This window comes from Ogataea philodendri (genome assembly GCF_020536065.1).
Source record: "Ogataea philodendri strain CBS6075 chromosome Unknown scaffold13, whole genome shotgun sequence".
Lineage (NCBI taxonomy): Eukaryota > Fungi > Ascomycota > Pichiomycetes > Pichiales > Pichiaceae > Ogataea > Ogataea philodendri.
This window is the reverse complement of record NW_025764207.1, coordinates 305,574-329,515: the sequence shown is the minus strand read 5'-3', so window position 1 is coordinate 329,515 and position 23,942 is coordinate 305,574. Positions and strand designations below refer to the sequence as shown.

The 23,942-nt window shown below is 45.2% G+C and overlaps 17 protein-coding genes across 17 annotated transcripts; 8 read left to right on the top strand and 9 right to left on the bottom strand.

The window, feature by feature from the left end:
- Window positions 1–3,178: 3,178 nt before the first annotated feature.
- OGAPHI_006851 (uncharacterized protein) lies at window positions 3,179–6,012 on the bottom strand (the record flags this gene model as incomplete). The annotated part of the gene is made up of 4 exons (XM_046208181.1): window positions 3,179–3,815; window positions 3,915–4,217; window positions 4,577–5,829; window positions 5,998–6,012. 4 exons carry the CDS (start codon window positions 6,010–6,012, stop codon window positions 3,179–3,181), a joined length of 2,208 nt encoding a protein of 735 aa, XP_046058568.1.
- Window positions 6,013–6,369: 357 nt separating this feature from the next.
- Window positions 6,370–7,629, bottom strand: OGAPHI_006849 (uncharacterized protein; the record flags this gene model as incomplete). Its single annotated transcript, XM_046208179.1, has 1 exon — window positions 6,370–7,629. One exon carries the CDS (start codon window positions 7,627–7,629, stop codon window positions 6,370–6,372), a length of 1,260 nt encoding a protein of 419 aa, XP_046058566.1.
- On the top strand, window positions 6,674–7,084 carry OGAPHI_006850 (uncharacterized protein; the record flags this gene model as incomplete). Its single annotated transcript, XM_046208180.1, has 1 exon — window positions 6,674–7,084. One exon carries the CDS (start codon window positions 6,674–6,676, stop codon window positions 7,082–7,084), a length of 411 nt encoding a protein of 136 aa, XP_046058567.1.
- Window positions 7,630–8,203: 574 nt separating the features above from the next.
- On the top strand, window positions 8,204–9,700 carry OGAPHI_006848 (uncharacterized protein; the record flags this gene model as incomplete). The annotated part of the gene is made up of 1 exon (XM_046208178.1): window positions 8,204–9,700. One exon carries the CDS (start codon window positions 8,204–8,206, stop codon window positions 9,698–9,700), a length of 1,497 nt encoding a protein of 498 aa, XP_046058565.1.
- On the bottom strand, window positions 9,401–9,865 carry OGAPHI_006847 (uncharacterized protein; the record flags this gene model as incomplete). The annotated part of the gene is made up of 2 exons (XM_046208177.1): window positions 9,401–9,733; window positions 9,818–9,865. 2 exons carry the CDS (start codon window positions 9,863–9,865, stop codon window positions 9,401–9,403), a joined length of 381 nt encoding a protein of 126 aa, XP_046058564.1.
- A 64-nt stretch (window positions 9,866–9,929) lies between these two features.
- Window positions 9,930–11,219, bottom strand: OGAPHI_006845 (uncharacterized protein; the record flags this gene model as incomplete). The annotated part of the gene is made up of 1 exon (XM_046208175.1): window positions 9,930–11,219. The coding sequence occupies one exon, from the start codon at window positions 11,217–11,219 to the stop codon at window positions 9,930–9,932; it is 1,290 nt and encodes a 429-aa protein (XP_046058562.1).
- OGAPHI_006846 (uncharacterized protein) lies at window positions 10,299–11,138 on the top strand (the record flags this gene model as incomplete). The annotated part of the gene is made up of 1 exon (XM_046208176.1): window positions 10,299–11,138. The coding sequence occupies one exon, from the start codon at window positions 10,299–10,301 to the stop codon at window positions 11,136–11,138; it is 840 nt and encodes a 279-aa protein (XP_046058563.1).
- A 914-nt stretch (window positions 11,220–12,133) lies between the features above and the next one.
- OGAPHI_006844 (uncharacterized protein) lies at window positions 12,134–12,880 on the top strand (the record flags this gene model as incomplete). The annotated part of the gene is made up of 1 exon (XM_046208174.1): window positions 12,134–12,880. One exon carries the CDS (start codon window positions 12,134–12,136, stop codon window positions 12,878–12,880), a length of 747 nt encoding a protein of 248 aa, XP_046058561.1.
- Window positions 12,881–12,964: 84 nt separating this feature from the next.
- On the top strand, window positions 12,965–14,263 carry OGAPHI_006843 (uncharacterized protein; the record flags this gene model as incomplete). Its single annotated transcript, XM_046208173.1, has 1 exon — window positions 12,965–14,263. The coding sequence occupies one exon, from the start codon at window positions 12,965–12,967 to the stop codon at window positions 14,261–14,263; it is 1,299 nt and encodes a 432-aa protein (XP_046058560.1).
- OGAPHI_006842 (uncharacterized protein) lies at window positions 12,974–14,845 on the bottom strand (the record flags this gene model as incomplete). Its single annotated transcript, XM_046208171.1, has 1 exon — window positions 12,974–14,845. One exon carries the CDS (start codon window positions 14,843–14,845, stop codon window positions 12,974–12,976), a length of 1,872 nt encoding a protein of 623 aa, XP_046058559.1.
- Window positions 14,846–15,443: 598 nt separating this feature from the next.
- OGAPHI_006841 (uncharacterized protein) lies at window positions 15,444–16,487 on the bottom strand (the record flags this gene model as incomplete). The annotated part of the gene is made up of 1 exon (XM_046208170.1): window positions 15,444–16,487. One exon carries the CDS (start codon window positions 16,485–16,487, stop codon window positions 15,444–15,446), a length of 1,044 nt encoding a protein of 347 aa, XP_046058558.1.
- A 157-nt stretch (window positions 16,488–16,644) lies between these two features.
- On the bottom strand, window positions 16,645–18,132 carry OGAPHI_006840 (uncharacterized protein; the record flags this gene model as incomplete). The annotated part of the gene is made up of 1 exon (XM_046208169.1): window positions 16,645–18,132. One exon carries the CDS (start codon window positions 18,130–18,132, stop codon window positions 16,645–16,647), a length of 1,488 nt encoding a protein of 495 aa, XP_046058557.1.
- Window positions 18,133–18,830: 698 nt separating this feature from the next.
- Window positions 18,831–20,636, top strand: OGAPHI_006839 (uncharacterized protein; the record flags this gene model as incomplete). Its single annotated transcript, XM_046208168.1, has 1 exon — window positions 18,831–20,636. The coding sequence occupies one exon, from the start codon at window positions 18,831–18,833 to the stop codon at window positions 20,634–20,636; it is 1,806 nt and encodes a 601-aa protein (XP_046058556.1).
- OGAPHI_006838 (uncharacterized protein) lies at window positions 20,631–21,605 on the bottom strand (the record flags this gene model as incomplete). The annotated part of the gene is made up of 1 exon (XM_046208167.1): window positions 20,631–21,605. The coding sequence occupies one exon, from the start codon at window positions 21,603–21,605 to the stop codon at window positions 20,631–20,633; it is 975 nt and encodes a 324-aa protein (XP_046058555.1).
- A 104-nt stretch (window positions 21,606–21,709) lies between these two features.
- Window positions 21,710–22,654, top strand: OGAPHI_006837 (uncharacterized protein; the record flags this gene model as incomplete). The annotated part of the gene is made up of 1 exon (XM_046208166.1): window positions 21,710–22,654. One exon carries the CDS (start codon window positions 21,710–21,712, stop codon window positions 22,652–22,654), a length of 945 nt encoding a protein of 314 aa, XP_046058554.1.
- Window positions 22,655–22,694: 40 nt separating this feature from the next.
- On the top strand, window positions 22,695–23,864 carry OGAPHI_006835 (uncharacterized protein; the record flags this gene model as incomplete). Its single annotated transcript, XM_046208164.1, has 1 exon — window positions 22,695–23,864. One exon carries the CDS (start codon window positions 22,695–22,697, stop codon window positions 23,862–23,864), a length of 1,170 nt encoding a protein of 389 aa, XP_046058552.1.
- On the bottom strand, window positions 23,022–23,774 carry OGAPHI_006836 (uncharacterized protein; the record flags this gene model as incomplete). Its single annotated transcript, XM_046208165.1, has 1 exon — window positions 23,022–23,774. One exon carries the CDS (start codon window positions 23,772–23,774, stop codon window positions 23,022–23,024), a length of 753 nt encoding a protein of 250 aa, XP_046058553.1.
- Window positions 23,865–23,942: the final 78 nt, after the last annotated feature.

Here is a 23,942-nt window from a genome sequence, read left to right as displayed (position 1 = left end):
CGAACTCATCCGTTGCCGATGCTTATGTGACCCCAGTGATTAAAGAATACGTCTCAAACTTTAGCTCTAGATTCAAGGCTGGTGCTCTTGACAAGGTGAACTGCCAGATTATGCAATCTGATGGCGGTCTAGTAAATTTCCAAAAGATCACAGGACTTCATTCCTTGCTGTCGGGCCCTGCCGGTGGTGTCATTGGCTATAGTCAAAGTGTTTATGATTCCAACAAGCGAATAGCCCTGATAGGATTCGATATGGGAGGAACATCGACTGATGTTTCTCGTTACGATGGTAAACTTGAGCATGTTTTTGAGACTACTACAGCAGGTGTATCTATTAGAGCTCCACAATTGGACATTAATACCGTTGCAGCTGGAGGAGGTTCAATTTTGCAGTGGAAAAATGGATTGATGACAGTTGGTCCTGAATCTGCATCTTCTCATCCGGGCCCTGCATGTTACCGGAAAGGGGGCCCATTGACGGTGACCGATGCAAATCTAATTACCGGAAGACTGATCATTGAGAATTTTCCAAAAATCTTTGGACCAAACGAAGATGAACCACTAGACTATGAAAGCCCGTTGCAGAAGTTCCATGACCTCACTAATGAGATTAATTTGGAGACCGGCAAATCCTTTTCTATTTTTGAGGTTGCTGAAGGATTTCTCAAAGTCGCTAACGAATCAATGTGCCGTCCTATAAGGACGCTAACGGAGTCGAAGGGTTTCAAAACATCAAATCATATCCTCTGTTCATTTGGTGGGGCTGGGGGGCAGCACGCATGCCAGATTGCACAGTACCTAGGAATTGAGCAAATAAGCATTCATAAGCACTCTTCATTACTGTCGGCCTACGGATTTTCTTTGGCGGATACTGTTCATGAAGAGCATAGACCTTCTTCAGCAGTTTACACTGTTAAGCTGAAACGATATTTTGCTCAAGAGCTATTGAAAATGAAACAAGCTTCAGAAAGTCATCTGCTTTGCAACTCCCAAAATGTCAAGATTGTCCATTCTGAGATGTTTCTGAACATGAAATACAAAGGAAGTAATACTGCTCTCATGTGCGAATGGATTGACGATGAAGATATTTTGGAGACATTTGCACAGAAACATTTGAGGGAGTTCGGCTTGAAATCAAACCGAGAGGTTGTCGTTGAGAGTCTTCGAGTTCGTTCAGTGGGTAAAAGCTTTTCAAATCCTCTTGTTTCACCTCTAGTAGAGCAAGAATCTGTCACTTTTACCGAAACAAAAGCCAAGCCGTTTTCTCTTCAGAAGACGTTTGTCAATTCTGAGTTTGTGTCTGCCCCCGTTTATCATTTGAGTGACCTTATTGTTGGTGACCTAGTTATTGGACCTGCCTTTATTGTTGATGCAACACAAACGTTGGTAATAGTGCCTAAAGCAATTGCAAAAGTTCTGAAATCTTCAGTTTTGATAGAAGTGCCCAAGCTCGATAGCAAGAGTCTTGAATCTAAAGTGGATCCAATTGAGCTCTCTATATTCAATCATAGATTTATGAGTGTAGCAGAGCAAATGGGAAGATCGCTACAAAGATCCAGTGTCAGTACCAATATTAAGGAACGACTAGATTTTACTTGTTCCGTGTTTTCCGCATCTGGTGGGCTAGTTGCTAATGCACCTCATGTTCCGGCAATGATTGGTTCAATGGCGTTTGCAGTCAAGTGGCAAATTGATCATTGGGGAGAGGATTTACACCCGGGAGATGTTATAATTTCAAACTCGCCAATATCTGGGGGGACTCACTTACCTGATATTACTCTCATGACTCCCGTCTTCGATAAAGAAGGTCAAAACATTATCTTTTGGACAGCATCCAGAGGTCATCATGCAGATATCGGTGGAATATTGCCTGGATCTATGCCCCCAAATTCCACTGAACTTTGGCAAGAAGGGGCAATTATGAAAGCCGTCAAAATTGTCAAGGATGATCTATTTGATGAAGTTACTGCAAAATATCTTCTATACACCAAACCAGCTAGTATCCCTGGAAACCATGGAACGCGTACCCTTAATGATAACATAGCGGACATTAGAGCACAAATTGCTGCTAATAGCAAGGGCGCTGCACTCATACACGATCTGATGGATGAATATGGGCGCGAAGTTGTCCAGCTATATATGGACGAGATCCAGCTGTCATCAGAACTTGCTATTAGAAATCTTCTGAAGGGTATTAGTTCGAGATATTCGGGATTGGCGTTGGAAGCAGAAGATTGCATGGACGATGGAACAGCTATACATCTCAAAATCTCCATCAATTCTGATACTGGTTCCGCTGTTTTTGACTTCGCAGGAACCGGTGGACAGGTTAATGGAAACTGGAATGCACCTATTGCAGTCACTCACTCGTCGATCATTTTCAGCTTGCGTTGTATGGTCGAAGGTGATATACCTTTGAATCAGGGATGTCTTGCACCTATTGATATTCGCATTCCACAAGGAAGTTTCTTAAGACCTGATGAAGGAGTTGCTGTCTGTGCTGGTAACGGTCTAACATCTCAAAGAATTGTCGATGTCATTTTCAAGGCTTTTGGTTTCGCAGCAGCCTGCGGTGGAGATATGTCAAATTTCACCATTGGAGTTGATGGAGCAGATGGGTTCGGATATTATGAAACAGTCTGTAATGGAAGCGGAGCAGGCTTAGGATGGAATGGATCAGACGCTGTCCAAACTAATATGACCAACACAAAAATTACAGATCCCGAGCATTACGAACAACGCTATCCAGTTCTGTTGCGCAAATTTGCAGTTAGAGAAAACAGTGGTGGCTTAGGTGAGTACAAGGGTGGTAATGGAGCTCTTCGAGAAATTGAGGCTACGACTCCATTGGTTGCCTGTATTCTATCAGAAAGACGAGTGTTTGCCCCATACGGAATGAACGGGGGACATCCTGGAAAGAAGGGTGAAACGTTTGTGATTCGAACTAATGGCAGTAAAATCAACATGGGAGGAAAGAGCTCCATCTCAGTTCAGCCAGGTGATCGAATTTTCATTCTTACTCCTGGTGGTGGCGGATACGGTCACCCAGGTACATTCAACAAAATGAAGGACCCACATAAGGACGCCGATTACACATTTTTCCCCAGAGCAAACGGTACAGTAGACATTATGAGAGGCTTGGCAGAAGGAAATTAGACACCGGAATTTACATACTATCTTCAATTGATGTCCTCTAAAAGCTCTTTATTGACCGCAGACGGTTTCCCATTTCCGTAAAAATATTCAACCAAGTTTTCCACGCATTTGCGTTCAAATGCCTTGAAGCTATCCTTTGAAGCAACTCCAATATGAGGAAGCAAAGTGACCCTATAGTCGGCAAGAAGCTTGGGATGAATCTTGGGTTCAAATTCATGGACATCAAACCCTGCACCGACAAGCTGGCCCCTTTCTAAAGCATCAATGATTGCGGCTTCTTCAACAATCGGACCGCGCGCGATATTAACCAGTCTGACCTTGTCTTTCATATATTTGAAACGATCAAAATTGATTAAGTGCTTAGTAGCTGGAGTATATGGACAGCTGATAAATATGCAATCAGTGATTGCAAGCATTTCGTTCAAATCTGGATAGAACTTCAAACCTTCGATTTCTAGCTCATAATCAGGCTTTTGAGACCTATTATGATAGACAACGTTCATATCCATTGCCTTGCATGCTCGAGCGACGCGGATAGCAATGCTTCCGAGGCCAATAATTCCGAGTGTTCTTCCACTAGGATTATCTCCCCAGTATGTTAAGGGAGCTGCACCGTAGTAATCACCTTTCCAAACACAATTTTCTGCATAAGTCAAATATCTAAACGATTGCAATACCAAGGAAATGCCGACATCAGCTGTGGCAATCGAACAGCAGTTAGGTGAGTTGCAGAATAAAACACCGCGTCTGGTAAGCTACTCAAGATCGACAATATCGTATCCATGGCCAGACTGGACTATAATCTCAACAGAATCAGGCAAGTGCTTGACAGGCTCATTGCGGAACAGGAAGTGGTTTACATATGGATATCCTTTCAGCCAAGTTGGTCGGCAAATAGCTCTGATCCCTGAAAATCTACCGTTTGGCTTCTGAACTTCTTCAATATACTCCTGCTCTGTTTTACAATCGTAATAGATCAGCTCAAATCTCTCATTGAGAATTTTCCATGCTTGGTCGTCGTGCACAGAATCATTTGCAGGGATATAGAGTACTTTTGGACGACTTTGAGTATGGATGGTCATTAGTTAAGGATGATATTTCATTCTTCTCAATTCTTCACAATATAAATGATACTTTTATCTAATTCGGAGGACTATCGCCGTCTTTATATTTAAGGATTGACCAGCAGGGGCCAAAGAGCTTGCAAATCAGGCAGTGACTGGGACACACGCAGATGCTCTATAGCTGTTTTGTTTGTTTTGTGCAGGCCCTACTATGAGCTTTAATTGCGTGATTAACTTGTCTCATACATAACTTACGGTTACTGCTGTGACGATATAAATAGGTAAATCGCTGTTGGTAGTTTGTGTTGCGTGAACGCTCAATTCATTCTGAGTCTCAAAACGGATAGTCACTCTTACTCTTCCAAATCAGGAAGCTCACTGTAAGGTGTGCTAAACTCCGCCGGGGGGAATGGGGGGTTATTGTATGCCTCCATCTCATCCCAACATTTCACCAAATATCTTTCCATTTCCCTGCATCTTTTGATGAAGGATAACTGATTGAAAGTTTTACCCTCATCTGCTGCTTTCATGAGCTTTTTGCGATAGAAGCCAATATGTTCTTCAAGATTCTTAAGCCTGAATTGTGCCCAGTCATTATAGAACTCGTCGTAATTGTTTCGTGGGAGAATGGACGGTTTGACACTTGTCAGCAAGATATTATCAAGCATCTCTGGCCCAGAAACACAGTATCCGCCAACAGCTGTAATTCTGTTTGAATTCGATATGGGCTTAGTAGCGACGTGTTTCAAAACCATGCCTTGAATCAAGGTAGCATACCCAACTTTTGGATCTGGGACCCGCACAAATTTATCATCCCCTGTAACAATACCGGTTTCACCTCCCACTGCATCATCTCCCATGTCCATCATGATGACAAGTGCAAAACTTGAAGAATCGTAGTGTAATCCCAAGCTGGATGGTATTTCATCTCCTCCTTCCTTGCTTTGCGCCTCGTAAATACGGAACTGTTCATCTTTGCTTTTTTCAGTCCGCAAGATTTCCTCTGGATCATTGGAAGCAAGTGAAAAGTTGAAATGTCCTGCACTAAATAGGGCTTTCACCTTAACCTTGCAAAATCCCTCAATTATCTTATAAAGTATTGGAGACGTCAGCATGGCTTGAGTGAAGGGACCTTGTCTGCTGCAGTGTCCGCCAATATGAAAATCTAGTCTGGTAGCACTCTTGGCAAGGTTGGGAAGCCGGCCATACTTTTCGACAATGTCTGGCCGAACTGCTTCCCATAATACCATATCAACTGCTTCCGGAGATAACAATGGGAAAGGATAGGCTGCAGCAAAATCAGATACTGGTTTAACTCTTGTCTTTTTGATGTTGAGATCTGAAAGTGAGAACTGCTTGACTGTTTCATAATACTCATCTTTGAATACGAAATGCTTTTTTGGATCAAACTTCAAATTGGGGTTAAACGAAGGCTTGGTTTCCAGCCGAGCCCGCAGAGTTGCCAGCTCGTCCATCTTGGTTTTCTCAGGAATATCGTAGTCATGGTTTCCGGTCAAGTAATTAATTGCATGTCCCAACTCTTTTTTGGGATGGGGGTAAGGGCCTGCAATATCGGCAGTCATCTGTTTGAGATTAGGCAAATGCAAAATCTACGGTACTTATAATCAAAACATATGATGCCGCAAAACCAGATAAACTTGCACATCAAGATAAGACTCCTCGCTTGCTGCACGACAAAAACGAGGGTGGTGTGGTAGCTGGGGAAACTGGTTGCGCCCAAGAAACTATGTCTATGCAACTAACGAAGTTGTACATACTTTTCTCAATACCATGGTGAGATAATATGCTCAGTTGTTTTCTGTTTAGTTGTCAGTTAACAAATAGTATCGTACCGCTCTTTCTATGTCAAAATCTGGGTAGAAGTAGGAAATTAAAATTCTTGGCTGATTATTTTTGTCGGATGACCCAATAAGGCAGTTGCGCAGATAAGGATTTGGTAGACTTGCTTACAAATCATTCTGGATACGATTCATTGATTGATTCTACCATGGACATGGAATTTAGAACTTGCTTTCAGACTGCTTTGATTTAGGGATAATTGCCAAATTATTTACGATAAACGTGCTCAACCTCTAACGTATAGAGCTGAAAAACTTTAATACATCTGAAATCTATCACCTTAAGCTGTCTCAGGCAAAAACATCCAGGAAATGCTTGTCTCTTACCTTTTCAAACTCGAGGTTAACATTGTGTGCAGTTATCCACTTAGCTGATAAACCTCTTTTTTCAATTCTCTTCCGCCATTCATCGTCGTCTGAGGCTGTAGCAAGGTACTTTGCACCGATTGCCTGATCGATGTCAATCTGCTCCTCAACGCGTTTCAAGAACGGGACTCGAGTCTCGTTGAATAAGAAAAGGGCACTTGGCAAGTCGTAGTCTCTGTCAGAAGTCTCCGTAAGAGACTTGTACAAAGCCCAGACATCGTCCCATCCCATGTTCGCTCCAGCACCATACACACCAGACGTTGGATGCGCAGCATCACCAACGAAAACTATCCGATTTCCAACGACTAGGTTTCTCAGCCATGGAGCACGCTCCAAAGGGAAAGCAATGGACTCTGGCATGACATCAAGAATTTTACCAATGACTGGATCCCAATCTTTGAAGTGCTCAATAAGACGTTGTTTTCCCCAATCACCGGTTCCTCTGTCCCATTTGAGCTTGGAAGCAACATCTGGAGGATCTCTCAAATGTGCAGCGACATTGAATTTCCCTGGAGTGAGCCTGGTCATAAACATGGCTGATCCTTTTCCGATCCAGACAGTAACGTCGTCTGGAACACCTGGAATGTCGTTCACAATACTATCGTCAAAAACATTTCTGTATGCGACTGCGCCTTTGTAAATGATCTTGTCGTTGGTGAACTGACGACGTATTTTGGAATAAATTCCATCTGCAGAGATGACGAGATCTGCCCTGACTGGAGTTCGATCTTTGAAATTAATCGTAGCCCCATCAGGCTTCACGTCAACACCCTTCACTTCATGATCGTACTTGATCAATCCTTCAGGCACATGCTTCAGAATGAACTCTAAGAGTAGAATTCTTTGGGCTTTTGCATGAGAGTACTTGAGCTCATCGGGATGTGTTGGTTCCGGCTCTTTAAAGTATTCGCCTGTCTTCCAATGACGTCTAGTGATGTGTCCATGTTTTGGTGATCTATACAAGATTGGTTCAAGTTCCTCCAGGTCGAACACCTTACTAAGGGTTACCAAACCACCTTCGGTAAGAGTAATTGCGGCACCGACCTCCCGGATGCCTTGACTTTTCTCGTAAACGGTAATTTCAACGTTTGGAAGTTTTGACAAAGCGACTGCAGCAAACGCACCCACTAGGCCGGCTCCAAGAATGGCAATCCTCAGTGGTCTTGTCTCACTATCGGCCGTCATTTTGTCTGTATGACTTCCTGTTGAGAATTGCACATAACTTATACGCACTGGATGTGGCTTCAGAGAAGTGTGGCTAAAGCACTCAGATCAACTTATCTCAAAGTGTGGCGTTACGAGTCGGGGACCCGAACCCCCTGATGAATCCCGAGAATACGAGATACTCTTATCGACCATACTCTTGGAGGGGTTGAACGAGATCGAGTTGGAGAGCTAAGACATATTTGCCAAATTTTGATAGAACAATGTTCTTCCGGTTTGAATATTTTTTTAAGGCAGGGCAGTTACAAATAGACGTAATGTGAATTAGGCAAACTGTTTATTGGAGATGGAGGGGACTGGCTATATTAACTGATTTCCTCGATAGGTTATCCTCGATAATCAAGGGAATTACGATTTCATCATCTGAGATAATTTTAGCGAAGCAAATTATGCATTCTGTAATCTATGGATCCCACGAGCCACCAAGAAAACGGATCGGACAATGTAAACCAGGGTGCATATATAAGTAGGTCCGATTGTTGCGAATGTCCGCTCAACTTTAATTCTTCTGGCTGGAATTCACAATCTGCTGAATATGAGTATTGAATCAGGCGATGCAAAAACTAAAGAAGTTGTCGAATTGACTGAGGAGCGGGCACATGATATCGAGGGATCTGTTCCAAGTGCGGGTGATGAGAAGTACCCCGTGACTCCTTCTGAGAGGGTCAGACTGCTACGCAAGATTGACTTGTACGTCCTGCCTCCGATATCGATTTTGTTCTTTTTGGCGTACCTTGATCGTTCCAACATTGGAAATGCCAAGCTCTACAATTTGCTAGCAGACCTGAACATGACCTCTGAGGAATACCTTGTGTGCTTGTCTGTGTTTTTTGTTGGGTACTGTGCTTTTGAGATTCCATCCAACATTATGTTGAAGCTGCTATCGCCAAAGGTGTGGCTTCCAACAATCATGATCGTCTGGGGTCTTGTTTCGACACTTATGGCTTTGTCTAGTTCCTACGGAGGACTGCTTACGGCAAGATTTTTGCTCGGAGCAACAGAGGCAGGTGTGTTTCCCGGTGCAATCTTTTATCTATCCATGTGGTATGGTCGCCGTGCTCTTGTCACAAGACTGACTCTATTTAACAGCAGTATTTCCATTGCTGGTGCATTTGGTGGATTACTTGCCTGGGCTATAGGAAAAATGGATGGAATCGGACATAAATCTGGATGGTTTTGGATCTTTACCCTCGAAGGAATAGCAACTATTTTAGTTGCATTAAGTGGTTACTTCTTTGTCAGAAGATTTCCAAGAGAAGATAAATTCTTGAGTGAACGGGAAAAGAGTACTTTGGAAACAATTTTGAGAGAAGATAATGATTCCTTCAGAGATGAAAAATTCTCTTGGAGCGAGGTGCGCAAAGCATTCAATGATTACAAATGTTGGCTTTATATGATCTCATGGATGGGTATTGCTTTGCCAGAATACTCGCTGACCTTGTTCCTGCCAACAATTATCAAGAACTTGGGCTATACTGCTGCCAAAGCTCAGTTGCTTACGGTTCCTCCTAATGCAGTTGCTTTCTTCTGTGCAGTTGGTGGTGCACTATTATCTCAGAAGATCAGCCGTCGTGCTCCAATTATCATTTTCGCGTTATCGATTGCTTCAATGGGGTACATTATCCTGCTAACTGATGCAACTGTCTGCGTGCAATATCTAGGAACTTTCTTTGCAACATGCGGAATGATGACCGCCTCTGCGCTTCAATTCACCTGGGTTGCCACTAACGTTTCAGGTCAGACAAAGCGTGCCGTTGCTACAGCTATCCAGATCTCGTTTGGTGACATTGGTGCGGTCATTGGATGTCAAATGTACCGGCCAAACCAGGTTCCAAGGTACTGGCTTGGACATGGAATGTCTTTGGGATTTCTGGTAATCAGTATAGTCGCATCTACATTGCTGTGGTTCCTTCTGAATAGAGAGAATGCCCGCCGGGATGTGATCACCGATGGACCACCAAAAGACCAGTCCTTCATCAGCGAGCCTGATTTCCAAGGAGACGACGACGTGAGATGGAGATTCATTGTTTGATGAATTTCTCTTGAGCAGTTTGACTGGTTCAAGCTGTCCAATTAAAAGTGTTGATCAAGTCTGAGTGAGGATCTACTGTTTTTTTTTTATTGGTTAAGTTTGAAATTTCAAAATTACCCCAGATTTCACCCTTTTAGGAACAATAAGGGGTGTTGACACCCGCATTTACTCTATTTAAGAGGCGGGAAAGTAGTTGAAAACCTGGAAGTTGCAATTCAGTAGTAAATACTTAGTAAAAGTCTTTTTCGTCAAGAGACAATCCGAGAGCCTCTCTTTGAGACTTAGAGTTAGGATCGAACTTTGGCAAGTCTCCCAGAGTGGTGACTCTGGTTCCATGACGGGCATCCTTGCCTTCGTGGTCCCAAGTAGCGGAGTGCTGAGAAACTCTGTTATCCCAAATTGCAGATGTACCGTAACCTGGCTTGGAAGGAGTCCACTTAAACCGAACCTGGATGTCGGCATTCTTCTCAAACACTTCGAATAAATACTTCAAGATAATGTCAGACTCAACAGAAGATAGACCCAAAATTCTCTTGGTGTAAGATCTGTTGACAAACAGAGACTTCCAGCCAGTAACAGGGTGGGTTCTGATGATTGGATGAACTCTCTCGATACTCTTTGGACCAGCAAATGGGTTCTTTCTGTCCAGGTAGCCGTGAGCAGAAACATAGACAGCTTCCTTTCCATCAAGGAACTTTTTGAATTCCTCAGAAAGCTTATCGTAAGCTGCGTATCCAGAGGCCCAGTTAGTGTCGCCACCGGTTTCTGGGATGGCATCCAAGTGCAAGTGGGTGTATCCAGCTGGACGCTTCTCGTGGGTCAAGTCCGTGTGCCAGACTTGAGTTCCTTGAACCTTGTGCTTGACTGGATCCCAGTTACGAGCATTGTTGTTCTTGAAAGTCAAGTTCAAACCGAAAGACTTGCGGAAGTAGTCCAACCAGATGACCGAAATGCCAGGAAGTCCGTTGACATAGGAGGCTTGAGGGTGTTCTTCAACACGGCCCCAATAAGCACCAATCTCTCTTTGCTTTTGAGGGGAAAGTTTCTGGTCTCTGAAGAAAACCACAACTCTTTCAGCAACCAACAGAGCAAGCTCGTCTCTTTGCTGATCAGTCAAGTCGCTCAATTGAAGACCAACAATCTCGGTACCAATATGTTTGGTCAGGTTGATCACTTCAGTTGCAGCACCCAGCAACGCCTTCTTTTCTGGGTCTACATTCTTTGCTCTGTCAACGTATTCGTAATCATCGTCACGGATGGCGGCAGCCTCGTCAACAAAGACAGGAATCAAAGACTTGTCTGGTCTGGATGGATACCCCTGAGAGATGTCGATGCCAGCATCGGTCAATCTCTTACGGGTACTTTCAGGAAGAATTGGCAACCCATCTGGATCAGGGCCGAAATGCTGCGTATCCTGTTCGGAATAGCCAACACTTAATCCCTTGGTTGATCTGATGAGGTTTTCGATTTCTTTGTCGACTGGAACAGCCTGAAGTTTGAGTGTAGAGGTAGATGTCATTATGAGAGGAGCTACTGATGAGAAGTGGGTCCACTATATATCCTTGAGCATGTAGTGTGGCGTCCTGCCTGCTCTCAAGGAAATAACCGTTGTGGCGTTGGTTGTATTACTAATTATCCTGACCCACGGTGAGAGGAAACGGATCAACGCTCGAACAATAGCTTTATGATTCACAGGCTGGATATCGCGATTGCCATCAAACTAGTTACTCGTTTGGAAGTTGGCATCAGCAATAGATCGTCTTGATATTTTTGGATGAAAAATTCTTGAAACAGCTGATCCAGCTCTGGTAGCTACGCAAGCATCAACTGCGCGATGAGTTGAGTCCGGCTCACCAGAATTGTTGCATCATAGTAAGACTCGTCTCCACGAATCAGACGATTTAATTACGTCAATTGTGGAGGCAGTGAACTCTTACGAGTGTCGGGACATTCCGCGACACAGAGCAGAATGATTATATTACTATTGGACAGGACTGCTGGAACGTTCTAACGCTTGTGGAGTCGCCCAAAGTCAAAAGGCTGAGTGATTAAGCTTTCCACCAGTACACCATCTAAACTAGCAGGACTCGAAGTTGATTCCCCTCTTTTCTTATAAATAGTTGGCCTGCATTTGTTATTGGTAAGCACAATTCGGACTTCAATCTGGAGTCCATTTCGGACTTTATTTGTGTAGACCGATTTTTCTTGCTCGTGAGAGGACGAGCTTGCTATTTTTCTTATTTACCCTCTTTTTACTGGCTTAAAAGCATCTGGTAATTCACCAAAGCCGAAGTAGATACGCCTTTGAAGAAGGCATTGATTTGTAAGGCCACTTAGTAATTGATATATATAATTCCAATAGCCAAAGGATAGTATCTTACACGCTATAAAAGCAGGCTTCGATCCTCGTTACTCTTTCTCATCACCATCAACATGTCTACTACTTATCTTATTACCGGTGCAACCAGAGGTATTGGCATCGAATTGGCAAAACAGTTGAGCGAGAACGAATCCAACCACGTGATTGGTACGTACCGTTCCGACAGTTCTGCCAAACAGCTCTTTGAGCTTGCTTCCAAAAGAAAGAACGTTGACACTGTCAAACTTGACGTGAGCGACGAGGCCTCAATCAAATTATTGCCTAAACAGCTGGATGCGATCACTTCCAAGTTGGATATCGTGATTTTCAATGCGGCTATTGCGGATTCTTACATCCCTATTTTGAAAACTCCCTTGTCTGTTTGGCAAGAGCACTTCCAGACCAATACTTTTGGTCCAGTACTAATTTTTCAGCAGGTGTATCCGTATCTGAAGAAGTCCGATCACCCTGCTGCCCACTTTATCTCCAGTGTTGCTGGATCCATCGGCTATGAATTGCCGTTCCAGGTTGGAGCATACGGTGCTTCCAAAGCTGCCTTGAACTACATTGTCAAGAAGATTGGCGAACAGCATCCAGAACTGGTCACATCCATGTTGCATCCAGGTATGGTTGAGACAACTATGGGTAGATACGGATTTGATACCTTCAATGCTCTAAGTGAAGATTCTAAGCCTGTTGTTGAGGATGGTACGACTGTTTCTCCTGCACTCAGTGCTACTAGAATCATCCAAGCAATTGAAGACCCAGCTACCAATGGCAAGTTTATTGATGTCGCTGACCGTTCTGTGATTCCATTTTAACTCCTGAATAGTCTACACGGTTTTATAAATACTAAGATATTATCAGCTTCTAAAGGATATCATTCAAATAGTGTACATGAGAATATGTCACGTTTATGGATACATCTGAGGACCTGCAGCGACATCGTTGATGATTCCAGCAATGGTGAGCTGTTCAATCAAGTCCAAAACCATGAAATCACATCCTGGAGCAGCACCAATGGCAGCAGCGACAGGAAGATACTTTTCGGTCAGTGTAATGGTAGAATTATAAGGAAGTTCTGCAAGAGGAACAACGGCCTCAGGAGTACGGGCAAACGAAGAGATGTAAAGCTCCGAAAATCCAGAAAGACCAGTCTCGGATGGAGCTTTAAGGTATTTGTTTCTGTAGGTGGTTGCTCCACCGTTTGTCAAATAGATGTAGAGCGAAGAGGAGCAAGTGTCTGGGTCGGAAGCAGTGACGTTCTCGTTCCACCAGTCATCGAACAATTGCTTGTTGTCAAGAGCTTTGTTGTATCCTTCTTCAGTCAAGTTGAAGTAACCCCAGTCCCATCTGAACTTTGGAACAGGATCCAAGAAAGGAGTGTCGTTATTGAACTTTTGTTGGTAGTCATGCGCAAATGGTTCCCAAACGTGAACGTATTGGTAGTATCCAGCCAATCCGGACCACGTGTGGTTGAAGACATCCAGAATATCTTCACCAGTCTTGTCGAATTCGTCAAACAAGTTCAACTTTTCGTGAGTACCGTTCAGGAACTCGGTCACCTCATCGACGAAATCGTAGAAAATGTTAAGAGCATCCTCGCTGACCTCATTTTCGATGTAGTTGGTGTTGTTACCCTCGAAAGTGTAAACAGTAGTTGGGAAGTCGATGTAGTCGGTCGAGATGTTTGCGTTCTCTGCGTACCAGGCCTCACCCACGATTCTGAACATCTCTGCGGTTCTGGTAAGGTAACCAGCAGTGTCCATGACATCGTTCATTGGGATAACGCCTTCCAAAGTGATAGCATCAAAAGTTGGTCTCAGTCCAAAGATACCTTGAGCGGAGGCGGGACAACGGACAGAGCATCCAGTGTCGGATCCAATAGTGACATCCAACCAATCATAGGCAGCCTCAGCAGCGCCAGATCCACAGGAAGAGGAAGAAGGACTTTGGTAACCATCTCCACGAGGGTTAAATGGGGCATGGTAGTCGACGTAGTCAGCGGTAGCAGTTTCTCCGTTAGCAAATTGGGTGAGTTTGAGTTTTCCGACAATCACAGCACCCAGATCGATCAAACGTTGGATAGATGGACAAGTTGCGTTAGCGGGGTCATAAACATCGTAGTAGTGTCTGGAAGATCCTCCAGTTTTGATACCAGCAATATCGTAAAGGTCCTTCACACCAATACGGAATCCAGCTAGTGGTTGCTCGTCGGTTGGAGTGTAGTACAATCTAGAAGGAACTGCAATTGTTTGAGCGTGAGCCACCTCGACACCTGCAGGAAGAGCCATGAAGCCATCTCCTGAAGGAACAATTCCGATTTGGAAAGCAGCGTGAGTGTCTGCGTATAGACGGTAAGCTGGGAAAACACTAACGACACCATCCAAATAGGAGGCAAAGTATGGACCATTTGGAAGAGCAGTGGACAATGTACTGACACTAGAGACATTGAATCCGGACAAGGAGTGGTTTTTGGTAGAAGAGACCGAGTCACCGGAGTTTAGGAAAATGTTCTCCAAAAAGAACTCGGAGAAAACGTCGTCTTTCTCGGAGAAGTCATCGCTCAGTGTCTGCACAACAGAGTAGTTGAGACTGGTCTCGTTCAGCACAGTGAGAGGGAAAAGAAACGATGGTTTGAGCTCTCCAAAAAGTGGAGATAGCTCATATTCAGTAAAAGTCTTCCATGGCGTATCTGGAACGTAGTAAGAGATGTTTCCAAGCTTGACCTGCTTGGAGACAGACAGTGCCGAAGCAACACTTAGTAGAAGAACGAGAACCAACATCTGATGCAGAATTCGGTTGGATCTCCCGGCCACTTTATACTAAAGAGCCTGCATGATGTAGATAATATGATTTCTTCTTCTGGTAATAATTATTAATCTACAATTGTCGGGATATACATCCCATATGACCCGAACTTGCCAAGGAATTCGTTTACATCTCGTAAATAGCTCACTGGGATTCGGATTTGGCTGCTAACATCTAATGGAGTTTCTGAAAACCTCGCAACTAATCCACCAGAACTTACGCAGATCAATATCTGTGCAACCTGTTCCGATTGCCCTAGTTACCCCAGTACCCGTCGACAAAAACGGTCAATGGGTGCGATATCTTCACCCGAGGCCGGTTTTTACTACCCTAACGCTAACCTTCTTAAAAAAAACTGTCCTAGGGTTCTTATCTATAGTAATCTTGCCCTATGAAGAACTAGTTACCAATTTGAGTCGTCTCTACTTTCTCGATTGAGAATTTTTTATTCTACTTCGAAAAATCTGCGGCTGTGGGGTTACGAAGTTGCGGCTCAATGATAAAGGGTCGAGCTTTAATAGGTCTAAAAATTTTCTACCGAGGCTCGGTGTTTGTTTACTTTTCGCCGAGAACTCAGCACTCGATTTCCACTAAAGCGCCTTGGGCTTGAATCTTGCAGCGGAACAGATGATATTCTGAAAAAATCCAGATAGCTTCGGCCGAGAAACAAAAATTAGCAACAACCTCCCCCGTGACTATTTTCCCGATGAGGACGCCGTCTGGTCTCCAAACGTGAATTCCGTGACCGCATCCAGAGTATATGTTACCGAATTGGTCGCTCTTTATTCCATCAGGGACCCCATCGTCGCAGTACGCAAATAAGCGACGATTTTCCAGTCTCTTGCGGCCAATCACATCGTAGACGTAAATAGCACTAGGGCCCTTGGGGTTGTGCCCAAACTGGTTCGTGGTCTTGTCAATCTTAATTGCTCCTGTATCGGTAATGTACATTTTAGTGTAATCCTCGTTGAAACACAAACCATTGCACATATCAAATCCATCAGCAACCACACAGAGCTCACCAGATTCCGGATTAAATCTGTAAACTTGGTTAGGGAGAACCGCGTCTCTGCGAAACCCTTGCTCGAAACCGTATGTTGGATCGGTGAACCAGATATCACCGGTTTCGTGATGCACAACCACGTCGTTGATTGAAGAGAACTCCCGTCCGAAGAAATTGTTAATCAAGACCTTGGACTCTCCGCTCACGGGCTCAACCTCAACTAATGCAGATGGATTGTCAAAATCACCCTGAGAACAATAAAGGATGTTTCCACGGTGCTGACAGGCTCCGTTTGCCTGAATGACCTGCTGATAGGTTAACTCCTCAATTTTGAAAGTGCTGCAATTGATGCGGTAGAGGGTGACTGGGTCGCAAGAAAGAAAGTTTGCCGTGAAGTAAATCGAATTAGTCTCTTTGTGGTAAACTCCTGCCTCGTGTGCAAATCTGAACTTTCGGGACTCCACGAGTTGGAGTTCAGGGGACTCTCCAATTAAGGATCTGAACGTACTATCGTATACATAGAATCCTATCTCCGATATAACAGAACTGCTGTACTCAATGTCGGTCAATTGGCGTTTTTTGTCAATCTGGATGATGCTTGTGAACGTCTTCATGGATCAAATTATTTGGTGAATAAATAATCAAATGCAAGATAAAGTACGATAGTAAAAAAAACTGTGCATTACATCATCTAGCAAAGGATCTCTTGATGAACTACGCGTAAATTTCCTGGATAAGTGTAATCCTTTCTTGACAATTATACATAGCAGACTAGTACATCCATCTGTAGTTTGGATTTTTTGGACCCTCTGCCAGCAAATGGGTCGGAACGTCTTTGTATGTCCAGTTGACATTTTGTGCTCTGTTTCTGCGCTTGTTATCGATAATCATGTAGACAAGGATAATCACAACACAGCAGGCAGAAACACCCCCAAAGGCCGCCGTTATAGCCAGTGCTGGAACGTATTTGGGAGCGTCCTTGGATCTGAAGATATTTGCAGAGATCAGTCCTGCAGAGTTACAGATAGGAACTCCAATGGCCGACATAACAAGACGACGGTTCTCGTTTGGTGTGTTGTTGTTGTACCATGTTGATGTAAGCACTGAGGAAGCGGATGTACCGGTGGTCATCAAGAAACAGCAGAAGTAGGCAGCTCCCAAGTTGCTCTTGATATCGATGCACCCAAACACCACGAATCCAAGAAGTGTACCAATCAGAGCAATCAGAACGAACGCAGATCTCATTCTTGTGAGGTCAGATCCGAAACATAGCAACAGCAACGAAATGGCTCCCCACACGTTTGGTGCAACAGTGTAGAGGTTAGTCATGACGGTGCTCTTACCGAAGGATCCAATGATTTGCGGGAACCACGAGTTAACAGAGTTTAATGGAACACCAAGGCAGAACTCTTGGATTAGCCAAATCACTGCAACCGGATGGAAGAAAACTTTGATTGAGTCCCAAATCTTCATACCTTCGGTGTGAGAAGCCGACGCATCGACATTGATTCTGTACAGTGCGTATTCACGCTCTTCCTCGGAGAAGAACTTGCAAGACTCGATTTTTCTTGGCAGCCACCAGAACGAGAATGTGGCCCAAACAACAGAAGCTCCTCCTTCGATGATGTAGAGAATCTGCCACCCTTTAACTGTGTTGGAGTTGATTTGGAACACACCAAAGGCCAGGAGACCTGAAAAAGCGTTGGCGATGTTGGAAGCGGCGTAAAAAATGGACAACCTTCTAGCCAGCTCGTTACGCCGGTAAAAAGTACTCAGATAGAAAATAATACCAGGGAAAAAAGCAGACTCGAAAATTCCCAGGAACCAACGAGCAGCCATCAAAGAACCGTAATTGAAAGCAGACGCAGATAATAGAGTGACGCATCCAAAACCAAACATGAACAGCGGGATGGTGTTTGCAGGGCCGAACTTTCTTATCACAATTGAAAGAGGGAAACCGCAAAGGCAGAACGGAACGTAGAAAATCATCACCATGTTGTTCCACTCCTGGCCACCAATGCCAAGATCCTTTTCAATTCCATCCGTCTTGGCGTTGGAAATGTTTCCTTTATCAAGAGAGTTGAAAAGGTACATCAACGAAATAACCGGCAAGATTCTGAAGTCCAGCTTGCGACATATCTTGTATTCCATCTTCTTGTCATATTTTTGGGTTTCTTCGATGATTTCGCCAGTGTCGACCTGGTCGAAGCTGTCCTCTTTGGTGAGGATCTCAATCCGTTCGCCTTGTTTCTCTTCCATGTTGTGCAATTGAAAATTTGCCTGTCAAAATGAGAATTCAAATTTAAGGGGAGCAACACTTAATAAATATATGATAAGATAGGGACATTTTCCAAAGCCGTGCGTCAGATAAGCATAAAATTTGACGGAAACTTTTTTTGTTGCAGATAGCATGCTACATCCACATTTGTCAGTTTTTGTTCCGGCAAAAGGGACGGGTCGGGCAACTTGGCACATGTAATATGTGCTAAGTGATAAACGAAATAAGTTTCCAAGCAGAAGTCGGGTCCGTTGGGTACCGATGACTGGTTTTAATAAATTGCTACAATTAAATTCAGGCTGTACAACTCGTTCCACCAAATCTCAGAATCATATAATAAGATAATCAGTTAACCTCAGCACATGATATCTCAGTCTCGCCTAACCATGCGGACTCGCGCAGAGCTATATACCAGGCCCAAACCGTCATACAACCACTCTTGTCCCGAGTTTCCGACAGTTTTTCCGGCCTCACAATATGGATGCACTACCTAAATGATATCCGACTTTGCACGACATCTGTTGAGAATTTATCTCTTATCATGTCCAAGAGAAGAAGTGTTCGGCGAGCATGTGATAGTTGTCACTCGAGAAAACAGAGGTGCGACGGCCTGAAACCGTGCTTTCGGTGTGCTAGAGATGGCAAGGAGTGTATATACACAGGTGGCCCCGAAGTCCGTATGGATAATGGTAATAGCGATCTCGTCGAGTTCACCAAGTCAGTGACCGCCGCACTCACGTCCTTGGGCGAGAGGATGGCAAGCATCGAGTCGCGGTTGAACGCTGATGTCCAGCAATCGTGTCCTGCAAATTCAAGACTGCTGTATGAGCAAGAAGACCGCACTTATTACGAAGATGAGGACCATGGTCATTTCGATCACCATCATCCATCGCTGGTGGAATCCTTCCCGTCCTCTATGAAACGTGCAAGAGTGGAAATCCAGACCATATCACTACAGGGAACTCCTATGGGTACCGTCCAGTCTGCGTGCGACACAACTGGGGCCACCTCCCAAAAATCCAGATCCACTTCGCAACCCGCCTCGTTACTCCGATCTCCTTTGAATCTCCTAAATCAACTCAACCAGGGCCCAGATTACTGGTGTTGCGATCCTATTGCTCTGGGAATGATCACCTCTGCAGAAGCTCAGCGCCTGGTAGACGCATACTTTGAGAAGATGCACTGCATGGCCCCATTGCTGACTCAGAGCCTCTACTCCAACGCTGAAAACCTGAGAAAAGCATCCACACAGCTATTTTTGACAGTATGCTGTGTAGGGGCCCGTGGATTACCTGCTAGCGATACTCCCAGGATCTACGACATGGCTGCATTACTCGACTTTTCTCTCGGACAGGTTGTTCACGGAGCCCGCACGGGAGACATAACTCTTGAGCTATTGGAATCGCTCCAAATATATGCTCATTGGATGCCACTGCGAAATGGGGCTGCGGCAAGACGGTATAACGAGGTGTCCGTCTGGAATGTGATAGGACTTGCCATCAGATGGGCAAAGTTCATGGACCTCGAGGGAAAATTAGCAGCCGCTTTTGGAACAAACGGGAACGAGTGGAACTACAAGAAATCAGTGTCACGGACCGAGGATCTACGGATTCTGCGCATCATGCTTAATTTGCTATCGCTGGACTACCAAACTATGCTTTCAACACGACTTCGTGCAACCATCGATCCTAATCCGTTATTACCACTGGCAAGAAGATTATGTGCTTCCAAAGATTGCCAGCCTGATGACCACCGTCTGCTTGGCCTTTGCGAACTGACAAACGCTTTGAAATACCCAACAGACTTGCACTACATCAACTTCTTCCTTGACCAGTGGGCAGTGGAGTGGTCCAAATACCCGAGAACAGACGCAATCACGCCGTCTCCGTCAGAAATGCCATTTACTTCTCAAAGATGGTATCGGCTGAGTCTCAATAGTATACCTCTAGCAGGACTGTGCTCTGGAGCCTCTGTAGAGGAAGCAGAGGAACATACCATCCTGACTGCATTGAAGTACAGTGTCGAATCCGCAACAGATATGTTTGCCTGTTTTTTTGTTGGTGGCAGGCCTGCATCCGCGGCTCAGTGGAATAACGTGGCACTCGACATGCCTTTGCTGGCCAGATTCAAGTATGCAATTGACTCGTATTGGATGACCCACACGTTTGCGTTTGTGCTTCTATGCATTCTCTATGCCCGTGGTGCCATAGACGACATGCTGTTCTGCCATATACCCTCTCAGATAGACCGTGCCACTGGTCCACCATCACAGAGCTCTCCTCTGGCCAAACTGCTACAGGTGGGGCTTGAGGTGTTCACACAAGTCGGCCACAACCATCCAGCCGCTCACTTGGGCAATCTGGTTGCAAAAGTTTTTGAGTCCATCAGCATGATCGACAGCAATACAAACTACGTGGAAGACGTGTTTCCTATTCCTTTGGATGACGGATTTGATTTGGGTCTTTATTTAGCCCAGCAGTCATAAACTAGCCTTGTATGGGAACTGCTCTCTCCAGTGGTTTGCAATCTCCTCGCGGGTGGCCACCCAAACCCCATCCTTCTTCTTAATATATTCAACAAACTTTCTCAGTCCAGCTATTCTTCCTGGTCTTCCAACCAAACGCGAATGGAGTCCAATGCTCAGCATCTTTGGCGACCCATTCTCACCTTCAGCGTACAGCTCGTCAAATGAGTCTTTCAAGTACTCAAAAAACTGACCTCCTGTGATATAAGCCTGGTATCCTGCGTTCTTGTAATCGTTGGTGTCCATGGTGTATGGAATGATCAACAAGCCTTCGTCGGCCTCTCCGCCTGGATATGGGACCCAGTACGGAAGGTCGTCGCTGTAGGAATCACCGTACCAAAGCAACGGCAGACCAAGCTCCTTGAAAGTCGTTGCAAGCACAGACCTCGACCGCTCAGCGGCCTTGCTATGGATCATGCCGTAGTACCACCCTCTAGGTGGATTTCCCGAAGTCTTCTGGATCGCCTCAACACACCTCTTCACGTTTTCCTTTTCTTCTTCAATCGTCCATTCAGAGCGATCAACCCATCTCCAGCCGTGGGAAGCAATTTCGTGACCGTCTCTCACGAGAGCTTTGCCAACCTCTGGGTTTTTCAGCAATGCTTGTCCAACAGCAAAGGCTGTCACTTTGCAATCGTACTGCTTAAATAGTCTGAGGATTCTCCACACACCTGCCCTGCTTCCGTATTCATACAGCGACTCGACATTGACATCTCTCACTCCTCCAGTGCAAGGCTGGACACCTGGTCCAAGCTCAGTGGCTAACACCTCGGTGACATTATCACCGTTTTCGGGACAAACTTCACTTCCCTCTTCGTAGTTCAAAACAAATGATATGGCGATCTTGGCATCACCAGGCCACTTGGGATCTGGCGTTTTCTCACCGTACCCGAGCAAGTCTCGTGGACCGTATTCCAGACTGTTTGGCATTACCAAATTAATATTTCTTGGGTCTAATTTATACTGATAAGAATCGGCGATTGTCGGTCGATGCCGACATAAATACATTTCATTATCCTAAATGTACTAGTATCATGTCCGAACTAACTGAGGGAATTCTAGCACCAGTGCCTTGCTTTTTTGACGAGAACGAAGAGATTGACTACGCGGCTTTCACAGAACATGTGGTCCGTCTAGCTGTTGCTGGTGTCATGCCTGTTGTGTCGGGCTCTATGGGGGAAGCTATCCACCTTGAACGCGACGAACGTATCAAACTGATCAAAGAAACAAGGAAAGCCTTGGATGCCGCTGATCTGGACAGCATTCCAATTATGGCAGGTGCTGGTGGACTGTCTACAAAACAGGCCATTCAGTTTGCAACCGACGCTGCGGAGGCCGGTGCTGTTTCGGTTCTTGTGATTGCTCCAGGCTATTACGGACTCGGCGAAGCAAATCTAACAGATTACTACACCAAGATTGCAGCTGCTTCTCCGATTCCGGTGCTCATCTACAATTTCCCAGCAGTTTCTGGAGGCATTGACATGAGTAGTGACCTGATCCTCGAGATTGCCAGCAAATCTCCAAACGTGGTTGGTTGCAAGCTGACGTGCGCTTCTGTTGCTAAGCTTGGCCGCATTGCTCAAACACCTCTGCCGCCAAGGACCACAGGCAAGCCCTTCTTGGCTCTGTGTGGATTTCTTGATTTCCTGCTACCAGGAATAACCGTTGGGGCAGGCGGATCAATTACAGGTGTCGCCAACTTCGCACCAAAAACCTGCCAGAAGCTCTGGAACATGTGCCAGCAGCCTCTGACTGGCGAAACTCTCAAGGAAATCAATGCATTGCACTTGATCACGGCGAACGCCGATGCGGTCGCATCTAAGGCAGGAATCGCAGGTGTTAAGGGTTTGCTCCACGAGCTCTATGGAACTCCAGCCAACGTTCGGAGCCCACTGCTTGCAGCGCCGAAAGATGCCGTATCTGAGCTGGTGAACAATCCGGCGATTGTTCGGGTCTTGGAGGTTGAAAAAAGTTTGTAGTCAGATTATCTTGCGTCGGAGGCTTTCGGCGAAGACTCCGATGGAAAGTCGATCGGCCCATTTCAGCGACGACCTGTATAGCCAACTTAAATACATCGACTCCTCCAGGGTCTTTTCCGTACAATCAACCATGGAAACTATCATTGCCACCAGACCAACCGAGACAGACGGAAAGCCACTTTATCCTGACTACCTGCCGTTTTATGACCCGCTTGAAAAAGTCGAGGACATTGGCGAATTCAAACACGAGGATCCCGGAGCAAGAGCCGATCCAAGCTTGAAAAACCTGCTGAAAGACGCCACAAAGATTGTTGAGCTGGCTCCTGCTATTGGAACCGAGATCCACGGCACCCAACTGTCTAAGCTTTCATCTGAGGGGCTGGACGAGCTTGCTCTGTTGGCAGCCAAGAGAGGAGTTTTGGTTTTTAGAGACCAGGATTTTGCCGACATTGGCTTTGATAAGCAGCTTGCAATAGCTCGTCACTTTGGACCTCTGCACATCCATGGATGGGCGCCTCATCCAGCCAAGGGTCCACCAGAATTCATGATTATCTATGACGATAAGGACGATTTGAGAGTCAGAAAGTCCTGGAAAGGCCGTAGTCCTGTTCAGTTCCACTCCGACCAGTCGGCAGAGCCACAAACCCCTGGAACATCGATTCTTTGCATGCTCGAATGCCCACCAACTGCTGGAGGTGATACCATTTTTTCTAGTGGCTACTTGGCCTACGAGAGACTTTCTCCAAAATTCAGAAAGAGACTGGACGGTTTGCGTGCCGTTCACTGTAATGTTGGTGTTGCAAACGCTGAGCTTTCGAACAACGGAAACAGTGCTATTCAGAGAAGGGATGTTTGTCGTACTGTCCACCCTGTTGTGGTTGTTCACCCGGTTACCAAGCGCAAGGCTCTGTATGTGACTCCAGTCTACACGGAGAGTATTGTGGGAATGCAAAAGGAGGAAAGCGATGCTCTTTTGGCCTTTCTGTTTGCCCACATCATTAGAGGTCAGGATTTCGCTTGTCGTGTGAGATATGAAAAAGGTACTGTGGTCGTTTGGGACCAAAGAATCACATGCCACTCCCAGACTCTGGACTATCCGATTGATAAGTACCGTCGGCATGGATTCAGACTTACGCCGCTAGCCAACAAGCCAATTCCGGCAGAGCCCGAATCAGACGACGAGCGGCTCGACGAGTATCTTTATGATTAGATGCGTCGGTGATTGTGTTCCGACACTCCGACAAAAAAAATTGATAAGAAAATTGATAAGACTCGATAAGATTTCAGA